The 22915-nt window shown below is 36.9% G+C and overlaps 2 protein-coding genes across 8 annotated transcripts in view; both read left to right on the plus strand.

The window, feature by feature from the left end:
• LOC131428220 (dedicator of cytokinesis protein 9) overlaps positions 1-2207 on the plus strand; it is a 250102-nt gene extending 247895 nt beyond the window's left edge. For all 7 annotated transcript variants that reach the window (XM_058591977.1, XM_058591978.1, XM_058591979.1 and 4 more), the window contains one exon: positions 14-2207. In XM_058591977.1, the coding sequence (XP_058447960.1) occupies positions 14-251 (238 nt within the window). In that variant the 3' untranslated portion in view covers positions 252-2207. The remainder of the gene's footprint in view (positions 1-13) is intronic.
• Positions 2208-10431: 8224 nt separating this feature from the next.
• Positions 10432-22915, plus strand: part of LOC131428225 (cyclin-dependent kinase 5 activator 1) — a 115143-nt gene continuing 102659 nt past the window's right edge. Inside the window, exon 1 of the mRNA XM_058591986.1 lies at positions 10432-12477. Coding sequence (XP_058447969.1) covers positions 11527-12477 — 951 coding nt within the window. The 5' untranslated portion in view covers positions 10432-11526. The remainder of the gene's footprint in view (positions 12478-22915) is intronic.

Below are 22915 nucleotides of genomic sequence, written 5' to 3' on the forward strand. Positions count from 1 at the left end.
ATTTATTTTGTAGGGAGTTTATCCGTATTTGTTACACTGCTTTACAAATCAACGCCAACGTTATCTCATCCGATCAGCGTGAGTATCACAATGCGTTAAAAGAAAACTACGAAAACCTGTGTTCGGCACTCAGCGATTTACTAGGAGAGTTTGTGTATCCTCTGGACGATAGTACTAGCAGTGCTCACCGCCATAGTCTTGCCTTGTTCAGTGCCATAAGTGGGGCACCGAACAACTCCAGCACTGCATAGATAGGTTTACCAAAAAAAGGTACCACTTTTTCTATGGCTTTTATAATCATCTTAGGACAACGCACAACAATTGTTGAAGAGGTTTACAAGTAACACATGGTTAAAACAATGCAGGAAAAGTGGTTTTGCATCTTTAGGTAGAATAATTGATATAAACCACCGGCACACAAGAATTCTTTGAAAGCCATAGCCATCATGGGAAAGAAAAAACTAGTACATTTGAAAAAAAATTGGGAGGGAACCGTAATCTTTCCTCGAAGTTAATAAATATTATTAAATTATAAATGAAATCTGCTCGAAGCAAATCGTTCGCTCTACAGCTTCTCTTTCGGTTCATTCATTGGCATCTGGCCTATAACAGAGCTAGAAATGCATGTTGAAAACAGGCCCGGACAAGTCTTGTTTTAATCTACATTGTAGGTACAGTAAGTTAAGTTCTACCGTAAAAAAAGTCGCGAAACGGTACTACCAATCTAGCAGACGAAACATTGCATTGTTTAGGTGTTAAATCATGTAAGAACAAAAATTATTTTATATCGAACAAAACAACAAAAATTTTATCAATGGAATTTGAGCGATTTGTACCGGGGACTTCTCTTCTGCCGGTCATTTTCGCTGGGAAAATTTCAAATTGGAACTTACCTCGCATAACTTAGTTTCAGTTAATCAGTCCTTTTTGGAGCGGTTCGAAGAACCACGGTGAAGAGGCGCATGTTTCGTGTTCGATAGTAGCGAATACGCCCCATTTTATTCGAAGAAGAAAACAATCTCCTTGCTGTAACTGTTTTGTTCCTCTACATTTTTCTTTTTCATAAAAACATATTTTAATACCTACGACAAGATGAACCCTACCATACAAAACTAGAACAAAAATGATGATGCAACAGAACAATTTAATGGAACAATATAAAAATTAATGAATACAAGACTGCCGAGTAGTTCCAAAAATTCAAATTATATAAAACAATAATATCAATTCTACACGCACACTGTTTCTCGATAGTTGTGCATCAGTTTTAACTTACATAATTGAAAAACAGAACGTAACACCACGAGTTCACATTAAAGAATAGTGAAGTACTTTTTTTTCGGATAAGAACTAAATCAATCAACTTCAGCTCAGTGCTTAAAGCATCACTTATTAAGAGTTTAAATTAAATTGTACATTTTTTTGCTAGTCACAGGATGAAACAATCATTTTAATATGTATAATATTTTCTCTATTTTTATTTCTATATCAAAAGTCTCACGTTGTGATTCTTGTATATGCATTATTTTCTTTTACAACCATACAATTTAAGAATCATTAAAATATAATATTGATAAAGAACACTATCTCATATCTTGTTGAGTTTACAGAATTCGATAAGAATTTCGAAAGATTTAGGCATATATGTATAGTAATAAATTGTTATGGTCGTTGTATTTACAGTTATTGTTTGTTTACTCAAAAAAAAATATCGCCTCCGTTGAAATCACAACCGACGGAAGAAAATATTTTTATCAGAGGAACCGTGTTCAAAATCTAAAACTTTAATTATATTATATAAGCTTTTCTTTAACAGTAAGACAATTTCAAATCAGGCAATTAGCAACTACCGTTTAGAAATAAATAATAATCCTCACTGTAGCAGGTATATTGTCAGGTAGCATCTGAACCAAGAACAAAAAAAAAAACAGCGGTGATTATGCTTACTCGTATACATTAGTAGGTTTAAGTAGGAATGTCATGTTTACTGAAATACACTCAATTATAGACTAGTACGAATCGTAGAGAATGAAATCATGGCGAACAATTTCTAGAACTGTATACAATAATCAGCCGGGAAGTTGAACGAAACGTACATCGCAAACGGTCAGTTGATAAGCGCATCATTATTATTCAGCATACTGTGTTATATGAAAGTTGTACTCAAATTGTAATGGCAAATAATGGAATAAACAATTTAATTGTGACTATCGTTATGTTATCACAGATGACGATTCCTGATTTGGGATAATGGTTCTCCCTTTCGCAACTAACGATGTTCTGCTGCGGAAGGTTGCAATGAACTTCGAGAATTGGCATGATTTTAGGTTTGAAAGTTTACTCGCATATCGAAGAACCTATGTCAAGCAAAGTCTTGGCATTACATTCCTTTTGTGGAATTTGGCCTTTCTGTGTCAACAGACTTCGCAGCCGATTTATAGTGTAGAGAATCATTGCATGGCTGGTGCTACGATCCTACTGACACTACGAATCCTTTCAGGTTGGGGCTCGAACATATCGAATCTGTTAAAACAGGATTCGAACACCCCGATTCTGCAATCCGATGGATTTGTGATACGAACGAATCTACACTTTCGTTAGAGTTCGAATTTTGCATCCTATATTCCGCTTGACTTGTATGATTCGATCGACTCTCGTTCGGGAACACTTGAAATTTCGAACACTTACCATCAAAGCTGTCAACAAAGGTAATGTTGCGGAATGTGTGCGAAAAAATCATCTTCTCGGATGAGGCACATTTTCATCTCGGCGGGTATGTTAATAAGTAAAATTGTCGCATCTTGGGTACGGAAAACCCGCACGTTATCATAGAGAAGCCGATGTATTTTCAGAGAGTGACGGTTTGGTGCGGATTTTGGTCTGGCGGCATCATTGGGCCATTTTTCTTCGAAAATGAGGCAGAAGTCGCCGCCACGGTCAATGGCGAGCGCTACCGCGCCATGATTAGCGATTGGTTCTTCCCGTTACTTGAAGAGGAAAACTTGGACACCATTTGGTTCCAACAAGACGGCCTCCGTGCCACACAGCCAACGTTACGATCGATCTTTTGCGCACAGTCTTCGAAGATCCAATTATCAGTCGAAATTCGGATGTCGTTTGGTCGCCTCGGAGCTGTGATTTTATGCCGTTAGACTATTATCTTTGGGGGGCTGTCAAAGATAAGTGTTATGTGGACAAGCCAGAGACAATTCAAGCCTTGAAGGACAACATTCGTGCAGCCATAGCTGAAATAAAGCTGCATATGTTACAATCGAAAATGTACTAAAAACCTGGACCGACCGTATGGCGTACCGCAAGGCCAGCCGAGGCAGCCATTTGAATGAAGTTATATTCCACAATTAACCGGAAGGATTGTACTTTAATATGAAAAAATAAATTTTGAAATCGGATGAACCGTTTGTGTTTTATTGCATGTTTAAAAAAAGTTAAATGGCGGACCCTGCATGTACAGGGTGCTCCATCTTTTACGTCGTATGTAAACGCTGAATAACTTTTACATTTACCAACCGAACGACTGCATCAGATATGTCTTGCAAACGTCAATTCAGTACAATTTTTGCCATGGACTTTACCCGAAACAACGCGCTGAAATAGTCACACTTTACATCAAAAACACTCGTTTCATTGTGCTTACTCAACGTGCATATTGGAAAAAATATCGCGGCGACATTGACTAGCCAGCCAGATCACCTAATTTAACCCCCCTTTTTTAAGGGGGTTATCTGAAAAGCAAGGCCTCAAACTATTGACGAGCTCAAGGCTCGTGCTGAAATCGACGCTATAACACCAGAGACGCAGAAAAAAGGAGGTAATAAAGGTGGCCACTAAATTGATATTGTTTTCAAAAACTAGTCCAACAAAATAGAAAGGAACAAAAATGAATAAAAAACTATCACTCAGAAATCGGTTGTTTTTCTTAAAGTTATTCTATGTTTACATACCGACATTAAAGATGGAGCACCCTGTACACACTTTTTCTCCCGCATGTCGGCAAAACTTTACCGACATTTGAACAGCCGTGTGCTAGGCAATTATCTCAACAAAGTCTTTAAAATGCACAAAACTTCTTAGTTTTTTTTCATCTGACAAAGACTATAAATTACCGAGCTTTCAGTTATTTTTTGAAAGGAAAATACCGAAATTATCGGTGTACATGCATGCGACTTATTACAGAGATCTTCGGTAATTAATTAAAATCAATTTTAAAATATTAAGTGAGCTTTCGGTATTACTGATTCACTGATTTCAACATTTTGTTTACGGTTCATGCGATTGGCTAGGCAAGATATATCTGTTTCGGATATTTGTACCCGAAACCCGACCCGAACCCGTACTCGACGCCTAAGTACCAAATGTAACTTATTGAACTTTCAAGATGTTTTACAATTGATTTAAAAATGTTATTTATGTTAGATATGTTTAGGAATATATATTAAAATTGGTTGTGCAACTTATCGCTGTTAAGTTTCACAATACTACCGAAAAAATCACTGTAGAACAACTTTAAAACAAACAACTCTAAAACAATTGTGCGGTGAATCACCAACTTGGTAATGTTTCACTAGAAGCTCTACAAAAAATTTTACATCGTCATGTAAAACGGGAGTAACTATAACAATTGTGCAACTTATCAAAAACTTTCCAAACGGCTGTCATAATTGTACCGGACACAATATACGTCGAAATTGCTATAAATCTCTTGTGGAAGAAAAATTAGTGAAATGATTGATGCTCTCCACAAGGCAAAAAAGGCTAGGCCGAATTGATAATGTTGCTGTAAAAATATATTACTGCAGAGTTCGCATAGTTTTTGCTGCGTCATGAATTTTTCGATCAGTATGTGCAGTTTTCTTCAGTTTTAGAAAAACATTGATATAAAATGCAAAACTTGTAAAAAAGTTGTGCAAGATTTATCTGTTTGAATTGAACGCAAAACTTGCAAACATGAGATTATTATCATAAAAGTTGCAGGAATACAGCGTTATTTACGCAATGAAAACAAAAATCTCGGTTGATTTTTCATTAGGGCGTATGAACAAGTGACAGTTCCTCTTTATTCACTCTCTCTTTCGATTATTGTGATGTGATTGAAAAGTTTTTCTCTGATATCACTATTCTGTTTGAAAGTCAAAAGTCTCGGGTATCATTTCATGCAAAGAGTTGAGTGACAAACGTGGAAACCGCTTGATAATTAATAGAAGAGAAAGTAAACAAAGAGGAACTGTCACTTGCTTATATGCCCTAATGAAAAATCAATCGAGATATGTCATTACGTTGGGTGAACCATTTTCTATTCAACTCACTGTTACCATCGATGCCATATTGGAAAATATTCAAGAAAAAATCATTTCGAGATTTTTCAGGTTTAATTACACATTAGCTTGATCGAAATCGTCTGAGAAATTTGAAGAATGTTTGAATACACGTATTTTAAACACCATTCCGATGATTCTCATTTAAAATAATAGACTGTTATTTTCACAGAAAATTAACGTGTTTTGATGGTTTAGAACCATCAAAACACCTTAATTCAAAGGCGCTTGATAATGTCGGGCGTACGAATACATGTTTCACCATAAAAATGCAGTTTGTTGTCGATTTTTCATTTACAAAAACACAAAAGATCAATTCTACAATATGTTGCATTATAATTTTTCATGAACAGATTATTCCACAAGATCTATGTTTGTGTTAAGAGCCGTTGTATTGAAAATCAAATGTGAAACTTATTCATTAGAAATTAAGTTTGCATGTTTTTTGTAAACGTCATTCCATTTCTTGTTTACATTACGTAGTAGTTCTCACGAGTTTCACAATTGTCGACGCATGAGTTTTTGTATCAGTTACACAAATGTTCGTAATAACGGATGAACTTGAAAGTATGTTGCACAACACAGGAAAATTACGCTTTTTCCATAACACAACAGTTACTAGAATAGTGATATAAACTAACTTGATAAATTGCACAATCAGTAGAAAAATACAGGACAGCAGCTTAACGGATATTGGTAGGGTTCGGTGCAGATGAAGGTCTGGTACGGGTGCAGATTTTTTTTCATTTTCAACGGGTCCGGGTAGGGTTCGGGTTAAAAAATTTGGTCGGGTTTCGGGACATTTTTCGGATTCGGGTAAAGATTTTTATTTTTTTGTGGGTCGGGTTGTTGAAATACAACATTACATACGCAATGAAAACAAAAATCAATCAAAAAAAATGTTATATGATTTGCATCATGCTGAAACAATGCGCAAACCTGACATCCCTTTTTTAAGATATTGAACAAAAACATAAGTTTATGAAAGTTACTTTCGCTTGTACATATTACCGCTTGAGCAACTTGTTTGTGCAATTCCAGCACATGGGCATTAGAGTGCGACATGGTTGTATTTCTCGCTCCACCAAACTTTTCGCTTTACTTTTGGGTCCCATAAGAACTATGCAAAACTTAAGATCTCGATCGGTGAAACTATTCTTTCGCGCCCGAGGTTTAAAGTTGTGTGTGGGATTTAGAACGGGTAAATTGACTTTTTATGAAAAAGTTAAAATTTTGCATAGTTCTTTTAGGACCTAAAAGGTGCGTATTAAAGACTGTCCCAGAAAGTATGGCCGCAACCAAAAACCGCTGCCATTTTTATGGTTCAATGAACAGCGAAATATACATCAAGAAATGTTTACAAAAACGACTTCTACTCATAATTCGAAGCCACAAGGATCCTGTTGCCTTCTGGCCAGATCTTGCTTGCACTACTCGAAATCAACGGTAGAATGGTATACTACCAAAAATGTCACTTTCGTCCCAAATGACATGAATCCAACAAATTGCCCACAACTTCGACCAATTGCGGAATTTTGGGCATTAACGAAGGCACATCTTAGAAAACATGTCTCGGCAGCCGAAACCATTCAACAGTTCGAAAAAGATTGGAAAAAAGTGTCAAAATTTGTCGCCAAAAAGTCTGTACGGGACGTTCGCAAGAAGGTGCGCCAGCTAGTCTACAATGGCTAAGTTGCAAATGTTGAGAATGATATTCTATTGTTGTAGTCTAATATTATCAGTATATCGAATAAAATTTGAATATCTTACACTTGTGAATTATTTACAGCGAAATCAAAGTGCGTCCATACTTTCTGGGACAGTCTTTACAGAAGTCAATTCAACTAATTTGATGAAAAAAAGTGGAGCATTTCTTTCTGAAATATTCACATGTTCATGTTTCCTGTTATTTAGATAATATATATCATTACGTTACGTTAATCATTTTCTATTTAACACACTTTACATCGAAAAGCTGCCTAATTATATTTTCAGTTTTTTTAAATATTCTTGCAAACAACTGCCAAACTTGCATAGCAGAAAGATCTTAGGAAAAGATATTGTTGGTGGTAAAACTTTTGTGTAGAAATTTCTTGAATACTTTAAAAAGGAAGGGGGCGTTTTGGCCAGCAGGGACGCTTTATAACACTTCCCCCACGAAGTTCATTTCACATATCAAGTTCCTCAAGAAGGTGCTTCTGTAGCTGACAATCAGCGAGAAGGGGATGTCAGAGCCGCACGGAAAGACCGAAATCAGCATTTTGGCGAAAAAATTAGTTGATTTTCTGATTTTAGTTAGTTATTTTTTGAGATAACTAAAAAATCCTACTTTTGCTAATTTAGATTTTTTTTATTCTCATTCCCTTAATAATAGTAAAATATTAGTTGAAATAACTATTTTTTTAGTTGAGTTCACCTATTTAACGTGCTGACATTTCTTAGCTAAGGCACACTCCATTTCCATTCAACTATTTTTTTAGTTGAATTAGAGAAATAAAACGTTGTATTCAACCAACATAAATGGTTGTTTTGGCTTCTGCAATTTGCAGCTATATGGCGCACTGTCACCGAAAAAAACATTAGCACCGTAATTACTACTAGCCTGGCTCACTACTACCGAAAAATTTCACTCGCGACTGTCTTTTCTATATTGGCAGGTATAAATACGATTTTGTTTTGGAGAAAAAGACATAAACGAAACATAAACTTCTTTTTGAAAATTTTTCGTCTAAATCGCTGTTTTCTTCATTCGACTTCGCGAAATCGACTCTCTCACTGAATACATATACAATTAGAGTGCAACATTCGAGACTCACTGCACTGTTCCGCGTGAAAACATTATTACACACAATCGCTTGAAATACGCACCAATTCTGAATAAATCCACTTTCTACTAAGAGTTTACGTCATTTTTACACATCGGTTTAGAAATTTATATATGGATATATCGTAACACATGTGAAAAACCTCAAAACAATTGCAAGCAATTTCAAGAGTGTCCCTTTTGGTTTTTTAATGGATTGTTTTGCTTTGACTTTTCTCATAATTTTTTGACAAATAAACTTGTTAATTAAACCAATTTCATTTTTGTTTTTTTGTGCTGTCCTTCAGTGATGGTGGTGATAGATAAATAGAAACAACTGTTCTGATTTCAATAACAAAATTAGTTGTCAATGAGAATTTCGTGTTGGATTGAAATATTGCTGGTATGTGTCCAGGGTATTTGCCAACTAAACATATTCTCTGAAAATAACAGTTTTTTCAGCAAAGTTAATTCTAAATTTTAATTAATTTCATAGTAATTCTCAAAATTTTGTTGTTAAAATCAACTAGTTCAAACACAGTAATACGAATTAGACACAGAGCTAATTTCGCTCGTTCCGTGCGCGAAATGCCTGCCGGAGGTTGCGTTGTTCACCAAGAAATACCTTCGGTCCACTACTCGAAGCAATCGTTGGAGCGGCTGAATATCGATGTAGTATTCGAGTCGCAAACCCGCCCAACGCCCACCAGCTGCGTCTCATCGAGAATTTCTGAGCCAACCTAAAACGTAGATCTAATCCAATAATTTTGTCGAGAAAACTGAGGAGGAATTGATAAATAAAACAAAGGACAAATTCAAAAACATACCTAAACGCATGTTTTCGTCCGCCATGACGAATGTTCCGTTTAACTATCGGAAGGCCGCTCGCAAAAAAAATATCCTGTGAAATTCGAGATAGTGTTAATGTTTGCATTTAAAAAAATGGACTGTTATCGGATGACAATAAAAAAAGCTAAGACAGGTAATTGCTTTTGATCTATTGCCCTGGAAATTAATTATTTAAGCTCGAATTTCACAGGATATTTTTTTTCAATCGTGTTCATGAATTTCCCCAGGGAAACTATAAAATTGTGAATGAAGTCATGATTGATATTCATATTTGTTACCAATAATGGATTTAACACAATTCCGAAATAATATTTCTTCCATTGGATAAGCTTTGAGTTTTTTGAAAACTTGTTTGAAACAGGCGTTCTACCAAATACCAAAAGCTTCAAAACCCATTCGATCTAGCATAATAAAATGAATTATTTCAGGTGCTTCTCAACTGATTTCCTGCCAAATGGATCCAAATTGTAATCTAGGTAACTTGTAACAAATTTGCGAAATCTGTCGAAATTCCACATGCTCTGGGTTTCCTCATTACCGGAGTCCTTTTTCACTCTCGTTGTAGGAGACCCTACTGTACTCACAGTTCCATCGAGCATCGAAGCATAAATTCATGCAGCAGAGTATAACACGACAAAACGTAACTTGAACTGAAATCCCCATTGAAGCATAATTATCTCCGATGACAGCGGACGAATGTTGCTCAGCTCATCAGTAGCTGTAACGGAATGAAAATGACGATATGAAAATCTCGGCTGGAAAGCTCTACACGAACAACAGCGTCATCGTTGTAAACGTCACGGCTTCACATCGCATCCGATTCCAAACGAAAAGAAAGCAAAGCAATGTTTCTCGGAGAGACGAAGAGAGTAAATCCACTCTCGTTGTTTCTCTCTGGTCGAATCAGGATAGCAGGCGAACCAAAAACCACCCACACCGAGGGGTGGTATATTCTGGGTTGTTTTGCAGCATTATACACAACATCTTGCAACCCCGCGACACACTGGAACAACATAGCTGCGGTAGTGGCTCGAACTCGTTGCTTGCTATGCGGTTAAGGGTGTTTGCATAAAATGAGCGGGTGGTGGGTGGCATAGCAAAGCGCGATGATTTCGTTTCCATCGATGCGCCTGTTTCTGTGCTAAGGGATTCGTATCGGAACGAGACAAGTGCACACGTCTTGTCTCGGTATTGGTTTCGCTGGTCGGTTGTGGTCCTGTGCGTGGTTGATGCCCGTTGTGCGCCGTCGCACAAGGAATCGATTTGGCGTGTGCCGAACGTTTGTTCTGTTTGCTAAGGAAAATGGGCTCTCGGGGGAAACTGGCTTTTCCTCGGTTTGGCGAATTAGTCGGTGTGTGAGTATTTTTTCCTGGACGGAAACGTATCGGTGTGCGAGGAGTGTGTGGTTCGTTCACAGGTCAGGATATGCTGACTCGAACTTCGGCTACTCAGAATCGTCATTTATATCGGAACCAGTGTGCGAGTGACTCGGTCCTCCATATTCGCGTTTTGATATAATATCGATAAATTGTGTGAGGAATATTTTCTGTAATTTTTTCGGTGAGTTTCGTAGTACAGTGCGAAGGGAGTGGAATCGATTGGTTCTAGCTGGAGCATATATTTAGCAGGATCCAGATAATCACCACCAGCAGCGATGAAGAATTGAAGGATATATTTGTCTGCAAAAGAAAACCCTTGACGACTGGAATAGGAACTGTGAAGAAGTGAAGAACATTTCGCCTTGCAAAGCAGTGATATGACCCCGTTAGTTGAGCGTTAGGTGATGTTTCATATCGGAAGGATTGCGGTCATTGAGTTTGGAGCTATCGAAGATTGGCCAAGTTTGACGATTTCATGTGAAACTGTAGCTACGCAAGAGTTACATCCATTTTGCCTACGGTGTACTTTAAGGTGTGAAAAGAAAAATCAGACAGTGCGTGATTGGAAACTGCCCATGTGTCCGCGAGTGTGTTCGTGTCGCTAGCCATTGCGAATCCAACCTAGGAGGAGAAGAGCTTTGTATGTGTGTTTGCTTGGGAAAATTTATGTTCAGCAATTTTCAACCTACTGCCGCCCGTTGTCCTCTTTTATCGCCATTCACCATTCCGGAAGTTTTGTCCGCTTTGGGATTACTAGTCCATTGAGTGCTTGGCGGAAGTAAGACACTAACTCGATTATTGGCAGGATATATTCAAGTGCGAGATCCAAGAAAAGAGCACAAGATATAGTGAGTAGTTCAATTAGAGCAAAATTGCTTGAAGGGATGGTGTTGTGACAAAGTAGAATATTTCGGGTGGTGAGGAGCAGTAAGTGTGACAAACACAGATAAAAATAATACAGATATAAAGGGAATACATGTGAAAAAAGCTGCTGGTTTTCGTTGTTATATAAAATCCTCCTAGGGCTTAGCAATCCACTAAGGAGAACTGAAGTGGCGGCGTTAATATAATTTCCATTGGTCGTGGTTCGATAAAATATTCATCGAAAATTCCCTCATCAATAGTACTCGATACGACAGACCGAGAGCTGAGATTGGCCGAAATGGGTACAGTATTGAGTTTCAGTCCCCGGGAGCGTCGACCCATTTATTCCACGCATCACCACAGCGCTGGTACGCTGTCGTCGTCGAATTCGGCTGATTTTCCTTTGAACAACTACTCGTACGAGCAGTTGAACAATGTGAAAAACCGCGAAAACACTAAACCGCCGAACTTGATACAATCGGTGCCTAACAATAACGCTATCAACAACAATAACCTTAATCTTAGTGGTAAAGATGACGGTAAGAATAATAACGCTAACAATGCCGGAACGCTAATGATGCTCCATCAGCAAACTCATCAGACCAGCATCACTGGAAATAGTAACATCAATAGCATCAACAACAACATCAACAGTAACAACAACAGCAACAGCATACAAGAGCGCAACAATAATAACAACTGCAGCAGTAACACAGACAGCTCGCGGATTCTCTCGGAGAAGAATGCTCTGGAGAAGAATCTCAAGAAGCATTCGTTGTTCATCAATGCACTTTCGTGGAAACGACTGGCAGCCTCCCATGGCAAGAAGAAGCTGGACAACCAGAAGAACAAGTCGGCCAACCTGGCGACGGCAGCATTTCGCACGCCACTGACGGACACCATCCATCCGATGGTGGACAAGAACAAGAATCTGCAACAGTCCCAGTCATTTACTCAGCCAATTAGTGGATCGCAGCATCAGCTGCAACCGATTCAGGTATCCCAGCAACAGCAGCAACATCAGCACCAGACGGTCTATTTTACACCCGGCGGTCCGAAGGCACTGCTCGCTTTGGACCTTGTTCGAGCGAACAACACTAACCCCCTGTCGCAGCCGGATAAGCTGGCACCGAAGCTACCGTTGCAGTTACCACTGCCACTTCAACCGATTCTTGGCCAACAGCAGACTCATCAACAGCTTCCGCAGCAGTTACACCATGGGCACGGGCCAAGGAAAACTGTTATTCAGGTGGGTTTCATTAGGTTGTAATTTAAATTTCGCTCGAAATACTTCATGAATATTAAAAATGAAGCTAATTAAATTTTCATGGTGCTAATTATTTACCGAGAGCTTTTCAACCACCAAAATTTTTCCCTAAACAGTACTATTCATTCTAACGGAGTCTATTGAAGTTCTAATTAGTTTCGTCAAAAATATTGTTGAAAAAAAAATTCATTTTTATTCTACTTTATCAGCAAGATACTCAATCGTGAAGTTAAAAGTGAAATTTTGTATTCTCCTGACAACAAACTCTCGATATCAGAAAAGACTAACTCAAATTCTGAATCATTTAGTAGACTACTATTTTATAGACATTGAACCAATTTTATCGGGAGAGTGACTAATAACCGAATGAGATCTGTGTAATTATTCCCTGCTATCCCTCTTAATTCCTCTAAATTGCAATTTCCATCACTACCCAACGAAAACCATATCAAGAATTAGTTAACGACTGTACTCGGAAACTATGAGACACTATCATATATTGATAACATTCTTTAGTGTTCCAGTGAAAATTGTAGTACACTGATAGTGTCGCAAGAAGAAAGTATGAACACAAAAAAATCGCAAATTGCACGAAATTCATCATTCAATTGGGTAACGGTACTTCCGTTCATCTTAGCTCCAGTAATCATCTCATTTACGAAAACCAGTAGTTAGAGTGCAATGTGCTGTCTCAGTCTGATAGAATTAGACGCTTAGAATTTTCGCACTGTTATAACACCGGTATTTTTGACAATTTTCGTACATTATTTTTTGGGTATTGCTTTTCAAAGCCGAAGCAAAGATGTTGTGTCCGATTTGATCACAATTCGTTAACTAAAGGTTAAATAAGAAATCATATGACAACTCTACTGATGAGATGACAATTGGTGCAATAGCCCTACATCCCACGGAATCGTGATTTTTAAAGAGTAAACAAGTGGAAGTATTGTAGCCGTACAGCTAAACAACACACTAGATGAAGACTGAAAAGATTTCCTCCAGTTTCAGCTCCAGGATTCGTTTTGTGCAATATCGAATTAATTAACATTTTTAAACACACAGAAATGTGATCCGATTTTGAACACTTATATCTCAGTCAATTTCGTTTCGACTAGTAATACTATTTCACCTACTGATTGGAAATCACAATACCTAGTTTTGATTACTTCTTCACCTTATTCCGGGGTTTCGTCCAACAACCTAATAAACTGTAACTGCTATCGTAACTCAATTATATGTTAATTGCGGTTTACCTAATTTTAGCTTATTGATCGAAACTCATGCTGTTGGGTGATTTTGCTGTTTGTGCTTTGACAACAATGGAAACAGGAACAGGAATGGAATAAAAGATTCAATATATATCAAAATTTTGAAAAAAGAAGTGAGAAATTGGTAGTTTTTATTTACTGTGTAAGTATCGATTAAAATGACTAAAATCTTGGTTAAAATCGAGCAGTGTTTTGCCAGCTGAAAATCTAAGACGCTATTGCTGGCTTATTGGCTTTTCCTAAAGGAAACAATGGTAGAAAACGATAATCAGTAGGAAAGCATTGTTATGATTGGTCATTCAAAGCAGAAGCGAAACTGTAAAAACACGCGAATCTATGAAATAGGCAAAATTATTGCTAATGCTTCAGTCACACATAAAACATGTCACAGCAACGTCACGAAAAGCTATATAAAACGATTGGTTGCTCTGACCAGAATTGCAGGACCAACTGACTAAAATCATTGTCAACTGTAATCTGTTCTGTGAATGTGACTGTCAAATGAAATACTCGATAGTGCTATGACCAAGTAAAAGTGTACTCAGTCAAAGACAAGGGACTCTTTTTGTTTTCTTTATCATTCTCCTATTCCCTGTAAAAAACAAAGAGAGTACTAACATGAACTAAACTGCCCATACTCGCATATCAGTCCCATATCGATTTTCGTCAATTTTGAGTTAGCTTGAGTAATGAAATCTATTCTCAATATACTTGCAAAAATTGCTATAAAAGTTGAGGGTTTGTTCAGTAAAATGTGAAAAAAATATCAACCCATGTCTGTCCCATATGCAAAGTACCCGCATACAAGTCCCATTCAGTGCAAATTTCAATAATTTAATTTGTTGCAACATTGGAATAGCAAACGTGTTTTACCGATATTTCATGTAATAATATCATGATTTAGCTACCTAATGCACCATAAATCAAAAAATTCTAAAATAAAATTTTGATCGCCTTTTTCTCGAAATGCCGATTTGTCATATGGGACTGATATGCAAGTATGGGCAGTAAAGCTCATTATTCGTTGCAAAAAGTCACCGGACTTCAAGATTATTGGAGAAAATGAGTATATTTTAATATTTATGCTGAACTGTAAGTGTTTAAAATCTGACAACATTTCTACGTGTATTATTCATTGAGTTTCTGATTTGCACCCCTATATAGAAAATAAAGATGTGTTACACATTAAAAATAAGCAAGCAATGACAAGAGAAATGAAGATAATAGTAATTGTATCAGCAATTAATGAGCGTCCTGAGAGAAATATCGAGAGAATTCTAGGTTTAACATACCGGCTCGCAGACAATCAATACATGGGGATTTGTAGAGCATAGTTACCATATTCACAGATTTTTCTGTAAAACCACAGATTTTTTTTTTGCCTATTTTGCCACATAGATTCTGTGTCACAGAACACAGATTTTATCAAAATTCACAGATTTCTACAGATTTTGATAAACACAAATTTTCAGAATGTTTTTCACAGATTTTCACAGATTACGATAAAAACTACAAGGATCAGCCCCATTGGGTTGTTCGAGCATTGATGTGGAACAAGGCAACGAAAATTTCTAATGATCTACAATCAAACAGTTCAATCAATGGTCATACTTTTGAATTTGCAGTTGCACGAGAGTCTGCTTAGATTGATCTTGTTTGTCTTGATTTGCATTTGTTTTATAGCCGACAAAATTAAACCAATATCCCAAATGTATGCATTTATATCTGACACTATGTGCGGGGTTGGGGATCGAACCCAGGTGGGCTGCGTGAATCCATCACGCTATACCCGTCCCCCGGAATTATATCTTTGTACATACTTGCGATACGGATTTCGATATTTGAGCTTCTCTTCGCCAAGCTTGTGTTCAAGTTTTGTATGCAAGCAGTTATTTGTATAGCGTTAAGTTTCTCTACCATTCTGCGATTTCGGTTGAAGCAATAAACTTTTTCTCATTATCAATCGAGTTCATTTTATATAAATTTGAAAATAACCTTATGCACTCAAAATTTACCCTAGGGTAGTTCCTCAGGCGAAACGACATTGCATGGAATTTCATCCGAGCTTGCATGACACAAGATCAGAGTATACCAATTAAAGCTTCAAATCGTTTGATGGCACTTTTTGTCTTGCTATCTAGCAACAACCTACATTTTGCATGCTACACGTAGGACTGAAGCGTTAGCTATACTTTCGCTCATATTTATAAATTCGCCTGTTTCCAACAATTTCGCTTTTGCATCGATTGACCAAACAGAGCGATGTTTTCCCTTTGATATATCGCTTACTCCTTCAAAACCGTCGCCTATGACAGGGCCGGAGATTTTTAGCAGACAAAATAGGACACTGCTCGCTACTAATCAAAATTTCAATCATAAATAATTGAAAATTTGTGACTTGATACATTCAAATCGAAACTTAGAAATATTTCCCATAAAATGGTGAAATAATATTAATAATTGATAGAAAATAGACTGAACTGTAAGTGTTTAAAATCTGACAACATTTCTACGTGTATTATTCCTTGAGTTTCTGATTTGCACCCCTATATAGTAAATAAAGATGTGTTCCACATCAAATATATGCAACACAGGTGGTACACAGATTTTTCAAGTTTAAACACAGATTTTAAAATGGTAACTCTGTTGTAGAGTCCAGTGACATACACGGAACCGCAAAACAACCTAATTTTAAGTTCATTTCACCCAATTGGGGGGTTCGGTTCAGTAACCTAATTTTAGGTAAAGTGGCTCTAGGTAGTTTTCGTAAGGCACGTGCAAAAAATACTTAAAGATGAGTTATATTTACTCTATAGTTGAGTCGTATTGACTCAATTTCAGGTTGACACGATTTACTTAATTTTAGCTTATTGAATGCAACTCTCGCTGTTCGGTGGTTTTGTTCTTTGTATTTTGACAACAATTTAAGGAGCGAATGAAAGAAAAGACTTTGCTTTTTTTTATGAAAGAAAAGATTCAAAAGAACTTGAAATTAAGTAAAAAGAAGTCAAATAATTGGTAGTTTTTATTTTCCGTGTAAGCTACCCAATCTTTATCGTACAACGTTGATAGTTGATAGTGACAGACTGTCTCTGGCAGTCAAAGGCAAAGTCTTGGCATTACATTCCTTTTGTGGAATTTGACCTTTCTGTTCCAACAGACAGATGGAAAGAATTATTGCTCATTGAATCTACCATTCTACAGCCATAATGTGTTGGAATAACATCTTCTAATATCATTATATTGTTGAAATTTAATTTTAGTTAATACAGATAAATACAGATTTTTTATACAGAGTAATATAGATTTCGTATGAAAACATCTGGCATCTCTGGTAGTGGAACATTTTGAATAATCGAGGCGAATAGTCGAGTTAGTAGTAGTAGTGAGCTCCTTATTTCCAACGTATGGTAAATTTAAAATCATCTGCGATCTAATGTATTTTGCTCGCATTCGCTAGCTGGCTCGCTTGGGAATTGAAAGGATTTCAAAATAGTTTTACAATGCTTTAGAATATTCTACAACTTTAATGACAGGAATTTGTTTTATCATGAGAAAAATTTCATAGACACTTCAACCCAATTCTCGAGAACGGCAAAGTAAAATGCCGAGACAGATCGACAACTCCCAATTTTGCTGATTGCTCAGTAATCGGTGTTATGTTTTCTGAAATTCGTTTTCCTTTTGTCGATATTTGGCCAAATTTTGTGCTGAACTCATCGGCGATTAGAAATTATCCGGAAATTGATGTGATTACCGAAATTTCGAAATATGTTTTAGCTTACGTCGAATGTTTTACATTTTCGTTTGGCATTAGGCAGTCATTTTCCGATGAAATACACGGGGCTTTTGTTTGCCGATTTTGAAACCGACCATTGAACCGGGTGCCATATTTTTCGTTCAACAAACCGGCAGACAGAAGTCTATTTTTGAACCATTTTAAAAATGAGGAATTGGAGCCTCGTTAAACTAGTTTTACTGGATAATTTTGGATGTTTCTAACCACCTATTTTCTTATAATAAACACTAATTACCTGTAGAACACTTCTACTTCGTGTGGAACAACAAACAGATTTCTTTTTATATGAAGAAAACACTCTGAACTACTGATGTTCAGTATGTCGTTCCACAAACGCTCGACGCCCAACAAAATCCAACCGCTTTCTCAGTGGGATCGCAGACTGATAAAACCACAGTGTAACCACGAATCGCTACGTTACATATTCGCAAGTAAACGCAATAAAATAAATTGCATGCAAGCAAACAGTACAGCACAAATTTGACGTAAAGTTTCAGGTTACTGAGCGGAAGTCCGAAATTTGATGGAAAGTACTCAAAATTAGGTAGTTTTCCGGTTCCGTGTAGGTGTGATGTTTTCGGTGACGACTCAATAAATGAACACCTGTGTCAGTGTTGGTTTGATGAATTTCGTTCTGACGATTGTAAGATTAAAATCATTTCTACCTATTTTTTTAGGGAAAATCACTCATGGTCGAGCTCTTCTATAAGCTACCCAAAATTAGGTCGCTATCTACTCAAACTTTGACTTGATCGTAAAAAATGGGTAGTGTGCTTTATTGTGGTATAACATTTTGGGTAAACTTACATTTACCTAAATTTTGAGGTTCATTGCCTAAAATTGGGGAGATGCACTTTAGTTGATTCTGGGTAGGTTTTGACCAGAGAAGCCAGATCTGCAGATTTGTCTGTAAATTTGCAGATTTCGTACATAGTGCTGCAGACATTTGCAGTCTTGTCTTAGATTAAAATGTATAATTTCACCAATGAGAATGAAAATTTTCAGAGAATGTCTCACTTTTTTCAATCTCATTTGTTATAAATGTTTACAATGGCAGCACTGTGTAATTAAAATCAGCATCAAGCCGTTTTCCTTTTTAGTGAATTAAAGTGTAACCAAAAAAGATTGGTTAAATTTGTGTAAACTCAAAAGTGTGTTTAGTTTTACGAGAAGAATGAACTGTTGTGTTCCACACTGTGGTCGCACTAAGCATTTCTATCCAAACTTGACTTTTTCCGGTTTCCAAGAGATCCGGTAATACGTCAACAATGGATTCGGTTATGGGTTTAACATGAGATATCTCGTGTTTTGTCATCAAAGCTCGATCAATTGTTTTTAAGTGTTAATATATGATAAAAAATGCATTCATCAAAACATTTTTCATGTTTATTGCAAATCAAAAACCGTGTCTAAAAATTTAAATTAAATAAATATTTTTTTCTTAGCATAAAGTTATTAAAAAATTTGTAGATATGGCTACACTGTAGCCGAAACGTTGGTATATATCCCATAGGGCCAAAATGACGAGAAGGATGATTCTTGTTTCCTGATTTTCTTTATACTTGGCATCATTACTCGCGTACCCTGCAAAAGTTTTTTCTTTTCTCAATGTGCGGGTAGCAACACCAAAATCAGCCAATTAGATACTGGTCCATTTTGGAACAAAAGCAGTCCCCCAGTTGTCAGGTCTTCTCTTACACTGAGCAAAATACCATAGTAACCGTAGCCTGTTTTCCATTGTCATTTCAACTATACGCTTAAATAGTAGCAACAATCATGATATATGACTATTCACCATCTGTATTGTATAAATTACTAGACAACAAAGACTATGACTTGACTAAACTATTTGTATTTATGACTTTTCTGGCATGGTCATCCTGACAATGGTAGTCATCTCAAATATAAGAACAAATAGTTAAAATCACAATTTCTAGTAAGGTGAAATTGCTCTCAAGCCTTGATATATATGAGGAGCTAAATAGTTATCGCTACCATGTAAATATGTCCACAGTATAATAATGTTACCATAAATAGATACATGGTTTAAAAGAAATTATGAAGTTTGAAAACACTATTCATGTAGTCCATATCAACAGAATTTATGTAGTAAGCACATTATCGTATAGTGTTTTTTAACCGACTATGTTTTTCATTTGTGCTGACTATACAAATTGTCAATAAACGGGTGTACTTTGTTATTGTCACATAAAGTTACAATACAGCAGACAATTTCGTAACACATCAGTGAATGATTTGAAAAAAATGTATATTGTGACTTATATTGTGCAATTTGGAAGGTCTTGCAGGTGAGTAAATTTTGTAGCATTATTAAGTTTCCGTCGTTAAAATTAAATTTTCCAACAATTTTGCCGGTAACGGCTGTTTTCTAGTGAAATCAACGTCCTGTATAATTTTTATTATTCGTTATCGGTCGCTGTAGAAACAACATCAAGCGATTGATTAAAAACGTCGAACATCATCCGGTTCCCGGATTCAAATCGCTCGAATCCGGACGGAAAAAATAACAATATATGGCAGGTGGGTATTGAGGTTTGCTTCTGGATTTGGCTATTAATTTCTTCCATTTCTTCTCCAGGAAAACTTCACCGAACAGAGCCTGGGATCAACAGTTGCAACCAAGCAATGCTGCTCCGTGTCTACGTTGATAATCAATATTTGATGCAAAAATAAAATAGAATTCAATGAAACTATTTTGTTGTTCTTGTTCTAGAATTCAAATTCATATAACTTTTTAACATTAGCTCATGTTTTGCTGATCTTCAGCATTGTTGAATCAACCACTGCCTTCAGTTTCGAAATAACTAGAAGTGAAATGTCAAAAATACCATGGCTTTGGTTATAGCGAAAACCACAATGTAAATAAAGATTCGGTCATGGTTAGCCTAACCATCTCAATCGTATTAGTTATTCATACAATATACTGTTCAATATTACTATTCTAGAGCCGATACCATTTATAGTAAACATGAACTTGACCATTGTTGAAATCATCAGATTTAATAGTCGGCTGAAAACCACTATACTCGCATGGTCAAGTTGGCCCTCTATACAAGGTGAGATGAAAAAACTGCAACCAACTTCAGACTGCTGTCATTTCTAAACCGCTCGTCCCACAGCTGTCAGATTTATTCTAGTGACAGCTCATTATATTATTTACAAGCGCACAAAAGCATTTTGGTGGGAATTTTTCAGAAAAAAAGTTATTTGTGATGGAATTCAAGTGTGATAGTGTGATTGCTTTGCATTTGGCTGGAAAACCACAAGTTTCTATCGTTAGAGCCCTCCAGCATTTAAAAGTGAATAAATCTTTTGTGTCTCGTACCATCGCTCGTTACCGTGATACTGGTAGCGTAGCCCGACGTCAAGGAAGTGGACGAAAAAAAACAGCAACATCGGCAGAAATGGTTCGAAAAGTGAAGAAGCGAATTGAACGAAATCCGCGTCGCAGTGGCCGAAAAATGGCTCGTGAGCTGAACATATCGCAATATGCCATTCGGCAAATATTGAAAAATGAGCTTGGACTAAAGCCATTGCAGTTCCAAAAAGTGCAAGATCTTACTGATGCGCAAAAAAAAGTTAGACTCGAAAAAGCTAAAGAGTTGCTTCGCTTGGCCGAAAGTGGTGAACTGCCGAATTTGGTTTTCTCCGATGAGAAACCATTCGTTATCCAGCAGTTTGTAAACAAACAAAATGATCGTGTTTACTTGCCAGAGAGGTCAGCTGAAAATTTGCAACTTCGGTTGGCCACCAGAACTCAAAAGCCGGCCATGGTGATGGTGTGGGCCGCCATAACAGCCGATGGTCGCTCGCCGCTCGTATTCATCGACCGTGGGGTCAAAATAAATGCGCAAATCTATCGCGAAAATATTTTGGAGGGAGTTCTGAAGCCCTGGGCACGCAAACATTTCGGCCGCAGACCTTGGACATTCCAACAGGACTCAGCACCATCGCACTCAGCACGCGCCACCCAAGAATGGTTAAGAAATGAGGTTCCTCGCTTCATTTCCACCGCACAATGGCCACCAAAATCTCCGGATGCCAATCCGTTGGACTATTGTGCCTGGGGTATTTTGGAAAGCAAGGTTGGCACTAAAAAATACCAAAGTGTCGATCATCTCAAGCAAGCGCTTCGCCGAGAATGGGACAAAATACCGCAGAGCCACTTTCGGGCAGCGTGTGATGGTTTCATTGGCCGTTTGAAGGCCATAGTTCGTGCCAAAGGTGGCCAATTCGAACAAATCTAAACCGATTCTCAAATTTGATGTTATTTCCGACATTTTTTGCTTTCATTCAATAAAATTTAAAAAAAAATGAAAAAATTATGGCGTTTTACTTTGTTGCAGTTTTTTCATCTCACCTTGTATAGTAACTTTTACCATAATATTTTTCTGAGTGTAGGTTCGATATAGAATTAGGTTTTTTACCGTCACTGCTAACCTCTATCGGATGAACTTTTTTGACAATTCAGAGGCACTGTTTGTAAACAGACTTTTTTTGTTTTTCTCGTGACAAATTGGATGAGATCATTAACGGTCCGCATCACCTAAACAGAGTATTAAAACATTTGTTCCCGATTGTATTTTTGAGATTTATTACATAAAAGTGACTAGCTGCAAAGTGTAAAGATGATTGTTTAAGATGTGTTCTTCGATTTTTGTTTAAACTTGTTTATAAACAGTACCGCTGAACTGTCAATGCTTGTTCATTTGTGACGTCACGATAAAAAAATCTAATTGGTCAACTTTGACATGACGTAATAGTACTCAGACTCTGTACAATTGCATGAATGTTCACGAGCTAAATTATTTTAAGTTCATTTTCCAAGTTCTACTCATTTTAATGAAGCGAATTTCATGCTGCCTTATAGTTGTAGAATGTTACAGAAACGCTAACACGTCGGTCGAAAGGGACTCCCTGTCTGATAAGGAAAACAACGCTTTGTTTTCAAACTTCAAATTTATTTATTTTCTTGAAGAGCAATACAAAATAACTACATACAAATCTCTTTCCAGCAAACTTCTTTTGCAAATATGGGAACAAAACATAGTCGCAGGGGGTTAAATCGGGTGAACATAGTAGATGTGGTAGAAATTCGAATTCATGAAGTTTAGCCATCGTAGCGATAAGTTGTTTTTGATGAGTTATATGAAAATGTTGCACCCCCTTCACAAGTATTTGTTTTTCATATTTAAGTGTGAATACACATCCTCTGATAACTTTACGATGTCAGCTATTTCCTGCAACTTCAAAAATCGATGATAGATAATGATGGAATGATCATGAGACGATTTCAGGAATAACAGATTAGAGGATGGTGTATCATCGGTGT

This window comes from Malaya genurostris, chromosome 2 (assembly GCF_030247185.1).
Source record: "Malaya genurostris strain Urasoe2022 chromosome 2, Malgen_1.1, whole genome shotgun sequence".
NCBI lineage: Eukaryota > Metazoa > Arthropoda > Insecta > Diptera > Culicidae > Malaya > Malaya genurostris.